Here is a 6,000-nt window from a genome sequence, read left to right on the forward strand (position 1 = left end):
TCATACCCCTTGACACGACACACAAGTGCAGTCGTTTGAAGTCTGCGTCTCCAGTCTTATTTAAGAAGGAGGCCAGTTTTTTTTCAATAGACTTACCATCCCTGCGCTTGTAATTTTCCTCAATCACCAGTGGAACGTTGTTCTCAAACTTCTCCAGGCACTCAACAATGGGATGCATATCAACCAAAGCTTTGATGATTTTGGCCATTGTTTCATCAGGTGGTCTGCGGCTCAACTGGCTGTAAACGGTATCGAAATTGGAAAGCATAGTGGATACTTTTTGGCTCAGTTGCAATTGGGCGGCCTCGTCCAGCTCATCTGGTAGCTTTCCGCGCTTCATAACCCATGGTATAAGGATTTTTTCATGCGCATCGCATGCGACTTCCATGAAAGACGAGAATAAGTCCCACCACGAGAAGAACATCTCCAAGTCTGCAGTCCTCAAATCTTGAATGCGCTTCTGCATTGAATCAATCATGTTGTACAAATCTATGAGTTCCCTCCGTATACCATTATGCAACCTAGCAAAGACATCCAGTGCCCAGCTTGAACCAAGTGGAACAAGGTTCAGTCCATCCGGACGTCTGTAGTTGAGAAGGGCAGAGCTTAATCTCGCGCTTTTTCGAGGGGCGGCGTTCGCATTGAGAAAATCTGAAGCCATAAACAATGCATCTTCCGTGTCATTCTTCTTCGGGTCATATAGTACCTTTCCTGTTTCTCCCATTCTGCAGTCGCCTTCAACTTCTACCGCAGTCCATAGACGTCAACGGGCTCTCCTTCTTTGGAAGAATGTGAACGAATAGTGACAAAACCAGGGAGAAGAGGGAAATTGGATTTCAAGCTGCTCCATGCAACTATGTTTGTCAGTCTTGAAAAAGTGAGAGTGATTTAAACACAGTAGAACCTCAAAAGCAAAACGAATGCGTCGCACATATGCTGCTTCATTTTGTTATCAGTTATCACTTAAACGAATGCATGATGAGTCTCGGTGGCTCTCTAAAAATTAGGTTACCCTCGTCTAAACCATATATAAAAAAACCCTCCAGCTGACAGAATGTAAACAGGACTGTGACTTTTGGTAGTATTGAAAGATTTTTGTGAATGCAGAGCGTAACTTCTGCCTAGAATACTCGGAATGCTCATGTATTAGTTTTAAACATAATGTTTATATCTTTTACCAGAAGCTTCGTAGCTCTACTTTGAAACTGTTCTCACCGAGGCGGAATTTGGAGGTTAAAATGAAAGGGAAGAATACCCAGGTTTGTACTACTTTGAGACTGTTTTCAATCGAGATGCATATACGGATTTCACAAAAAGAGAAGGTGATAACTGCGAAAACATCTGAACTAGTCGTTCGGAACTATGAAAAATTTGGGTACGGTATAAATCCACAAATCTGTAAACCGCCAGATCAGAGTTCAGTGCTTTCAAACATTTACGTTCTGTTCGCAACTCTTCTCCATGATATGCAAAAATGACAGCCTCGCCGATGTAGACAACATAGCGTACAGAGAAGAAGTTGCTGTGTACTCCAAATTTATGTAAAAACATTTGCGGAGTTAAGCAACTCATCCCAAAACTGAACGAGAAATGGAATACTACACCCAACGGTCTGCATGTATTTGTCGGAATGGTTCTTGCAACTACTGCAGAGGTAATACTATATCCTGTACACTATCATGATTCTCGTATAGTCAAGCACGTCACTTTAACGTGAAATGCAGCTATAATAATAATGTTGTTTCCTCATACAGTAATTGTTCTTTCTATGTACTGCAGTGTTTTCGGAGTTGTAACTGCCTGTCTACTTGGCAACAATAAACGGTAAAAAACAAAAAACCCTTATTTTTTTAGCTTTCCAAAAAGCAAGCAGCTGTATTATTCAGTATGACAAGAAAACCTGCGTCTAGCGTGGCACGACACAGTGGTGCTGTAGAACACTTCAATTATGTAGTGTGCACTGAGAAAAAATAAGACTGGAATTTGAGTCCCTGCCAGCCTGGCGGCTGGGCCGGGGTTTGTTGACAAAAACGTACAGTCTCCTGCTGCATCCAAAACGACCCCTCTCCTCCTACTCCGATGGTGACGCGAGCATTGTCTTTAGGCTAGCATCGCAATTGACTAGTTGCCCCTCACACAAACCCGAACATCTTTTTCGCCAACAGTGGCTTTGGCTTCAGGCCTGTCAACGTTGGCACAAGCCACCATTAATCGCAATCGCAATTTCTCGCTGGACCTGTTCTACTTCCTGAGAGCCTTTGCCTTTGACCGAACCTTCAGTTTCTCACCCTCACACAATTTCCACTCAGCGGATATACAGGTGTGATCCAAGTCACTTTTTGCTACCTCGCAGCGACAGCGTGGTAGAACAAGGAAATCAGATTCAGTTGAATTGAATCGCCTCCTTTACTGCTCGTCGATAGCTTATCGGCATGAGCAGCGCTGCAACTTACGAGATAGCAAACACCGACGAGCTGGAGGCTCTTGGGAGGGACGATGTCGCGTTTGACACAAGCGCTGGTCTTGGACCAGATGAAAGCGTGCGTCAGGAGGATGTGGATGCAACATCCTCGCCCAAACGGCGCGTGTGCATCGTGCTAGTAATTGCAGTGATATCGCTTGCAGTCATCGCAACGTTCCTGGGGGTGTTTCTGTCGAGGAAGCGGACATCTGACAACTCGGAAGTTCCTGCTATGCCAGATCCTGGACTCTCAGCCGGCGATACCTCTCCGCCTGCCTCAGAACCTGAAGCTCCCCCTGGTGATTCGGATGACTTGAAACCTGCGGCACCCAAGGAAGTGAAGATATATGCGATCAATGTATTGGATTCGAAGCCACATGACACAAGGGCATTCACGCAGGGTTTCGAGTACGCAAACGGTGTGTTTTATGAAAGTACCGGGATACGAGGGAAGTCATCTTTGCGAAAAGTTGATATTGACAGCGGGAAAGTTATTCAAAAGTATGAGATACCGGACATGAGATTGTTCGGGGAGGGTATGACGCTGCACACGACTCATCATATCTTCATGCTGACATGGCAATCGGGGCGTGGGTTGGTGTTTAACCAGTCTACGTTTGAGGTGATCAAGGAGTGGAAGTATGAAGGAGAAGGGTGGGGGCTGTGCATGGACCGGGTAAAGGATGAGGTGTACATGAGCGATGGAACGGACCAGCTTCGGGTGTTAGAGCCGGACAATCTTTCGGAATTGAGGAGGGTGAATGTGACTCTGCGTGGAAAGAAAGTGAGGAACCTGAACGAGCTCGAATGGGTTTGCGGAGAAGTTTGGGCAAACGTCTGGCAGACGTCGCAGATATATCGGATTGATCCGGTGAGCGGACGGGTGAAATCGATTATCAAGGCGGACTCAATTCCATTAGCCAAGGATAAATTGTCATCCAATGATGTGTTGAATGGAATTGCGTTTGATAGAGCTTCGGGTCGTTTATGGTTAACTGGAAAGCTTTGGCCTGCCATCTACCAAGTTTCCATCACGGACGATACTTTAGATGTCTCAAATTGTAAATAAAGAGCGACAGGCACTATTGAAAAGTAGCGTTGGAGACTGAGATGAGTAGTTGGTGGTCATTTGCAAGGATGAAGTGCTGAACGATGGTGTTGAACGGCTGTGTTGGTATTGTTGAAAGTGTCTTCCCTGCATATCTTACGTGTGCAACTCTTTCGAAGCGAAGCAAGATGATTGCGTTTTCGGTGCGGCGCTTGGCGACAGAAGCATTGGACCGAGGAGCGATGCTACTTTATGATAGGAGCCTGCCTCTCTACGACGTCCTATGGTGACTAACAAACTGTTTGCATGAGAATTTGGAGAAACACTTTGGAAAATGAATAAAGAGGTGCCATAGCCCGATGGCTATCCTTACAGTACATGCCATGACTGTAAGCTTTGGCCGGGAGTATCCGACGAGGCTACTCGCAACGCGTTTTTCAACAAACTGTACCCTCGGGTACAGTAGAATCTCGGTGCCACGCATGCACAGCCCTGGCCCGGACCCCTGGCCCGGACCCAATGTTTAACTTAATGTGTACCTTATCATATACCTTACATCTTTATTTACAACAGAGCTAAGACCCAGACCCTTTTGGGTCAAAGCGGACCCAAGAGCGCCGCCTTTTGTACGGAAATTGCTTGACACGGAGCAGAGCACCATGGCCGCCTTGCTTCTGCCTCTCGCAGTCTTTGAGCAGCAGTCGCCCGTGGCCTGGGACAATGCCTAGATCCTTGTCATGAACGCCTCGCGCCTGCCCTGCTTTTCATTCTGCCCATATCAAGCACTTTCTGTGCGCACCGAAGTCGCCGGGCGCCCTCTCTGCAGTGCCATGAGGAAACGGCGCCCGCTCAAACCCACCTCTCGTCTGGAAGGAAAAGCCGCCGCAAACACTGTGTCACGCCTCAAGGATGCCCCGGGCACACCAGCAGCACTAGCCATTGCCTTCACTGCCATTGTCACAGTCGTGGGGCTGCTGGCGGCCCGAGCCGCCCAAACTCCCGCCCTCAGAAACCCACACGCCGTCAAGGGCGGTCAGCTTGCCTCATTGCCTCGTGCTCCTGTGTACTCTACAACCGTCTTGGCAGAGTACACTCATGACTACGAGGCCTTTACTCAAGGACTCACATGCCACAACGGACAACTTTTCGAATCAACCGGCCTCCGCGGTCGCTCCTCTCTACGCCATGTAGATGTAGAGACGGGCACCGTCATAAAAGCCCATCACTTGGACAGCGCTGACTTTGGAGAGGGGCTTGCCATTGTCGGCGAGAACGGAGACAAGATCGTGCAGCTCGTCTGGAAGACAGGAAAGGGCTATGTCTACAACCGAGAGGACCTCACCCCAGAGTCTGAGTTTTCCTACGAGGGCGACGGCTGGGGTATAGCCTCTTGGCCCGGAAAGAGTCACGAGGTCTTTCTCAGTGACGGCTCCTCTCGCATTCGCGTGTATCGACTCGTCGATGGCGCCTTGGTAAAGCTTCGTGAGTTCACCGTCCGGGACGGGCTCAAGGATGTCGGCTTGCTGAATGAGCTGGAGATCGTCGGAGACGAGCTCTGGGCCAACGTCTGGCTCTCCAGTTTTATCGCGAGGATCGACCCGCAGACGGGCACCGTCGTCAGCTGGCTTGACCTGCAGAACATCCTGGATAAGTCGGCCATTCCAAAAGGCCATGAGGTTGATGTCCTGAATGGAATTGCCTACGACAATTTAAAACGACGAGTGTACGTGACGGGGAAACTTTGGCCAAGGATGTATTCTATTCAAGTCTCCGATAAAAGGGTGGCCGATAACATCGAGAGAGCTGGAAATGCCTTTTTCCTGGACCCCAATCGCGTCAAGTACGTGCACGAGTCGATCATTGGAATGTAAAATACAAACGGAACGTGTAGGTAGAGCCTCGTGTATGTTGTTGGTTGCTGTGCCGCCGGCAGAAACGTTTTCGAAATCAACACGCTGCAGCTCTCATATGGTTGGCCCTGCTGATTGAGGCGGCGGCCGCGCGACCACCACACAAAAGCACGACGTGCCATGAGTGCCCGAACGGACGATGATACCGCAACGGGCGCCAGGTGGAAAGTCATTAGTTAACGTCAGCGTCGCGAAAATTGCAGTAGGGGCACTCGGTCCTCAAGGGCTACGAACACAGCGGGGACACACCCTACACCATTCCGCGACGGTGCAAGCTCAGGCAGCGGTGGCACTCTTACAAGCGTCGCAAACCTCTTTATAAAGTTGATCGACGGGGACGTGATCGCCGGCAAACATATCTGTATGAAACAAGCTAACCGTTCCATCCTTGGCCACCAAGACGGCGCCGCCCTGCTGAAACGCGTCCGTCGGCAAGCGTCTCCACGTCTGTCTATTGCCCTCCCCCAAGCTAGCGACGACCTTGCGCAGCGCGTCGCCGGTGAACGTGCTCGCGAGCCCCTTGCGGAAGCGGAGCGCCGCGTACGTGGCGCGCGCGGGGTCGGTGAACATGTCGCCCTGCC

The 6,000-nt window shown here is 49.6% G+C and overlaps 1 protein-coding gene; it reads left to right on the plus strand.

Annotated features, from left to right (window-relative positions):
* Nucleotides 1-2,432: 2,432 nt before the first annotated feature.
* On the plus strand, nt 2,433-5,415 carry CHC_T00003336001 (hypothetical protein). XM_005714772.1 is given in 2 exon segments: nt 2,433-3,530; nt 3,531-5,415. 1 exon segment carries the CDS (start codon nt 2,433-2,435, stop codon nt 3,528-3,530), a length of 1,098 nt encoding a protein of 365 aa, XP_005714829.1. The 3' UTR covers nt 3,531-5,415.
* The last annotated feature ends 585 nt before the right edge of the window (nt 5,416-6,000 follow it).

This window comes from Chondrus crispus, genomic scaffold, assembly GCF_000350225.1.
Source record: "Chondrus crispus Stackhouse genomic scaffold, scaffold_185, whole genome shotgun sequence".
NCBI classification, from domain to species: domain Eukaryota; phylum Rhodophyta; class Florideophyceae; order Gigartinales; family Gigartinaceae; genus Chondrus; species Chondrus crispus.

What these genes read in the sequence shown, in the direction of transcription:
- CHC_T00003336001 (XM_005714772.1), top strand. Translation starts at nt 2,433, where the DNA reads ATGAGCAGCGCTGCAACTTACGAGATAGCAAACACCGACGAGCTGGAG.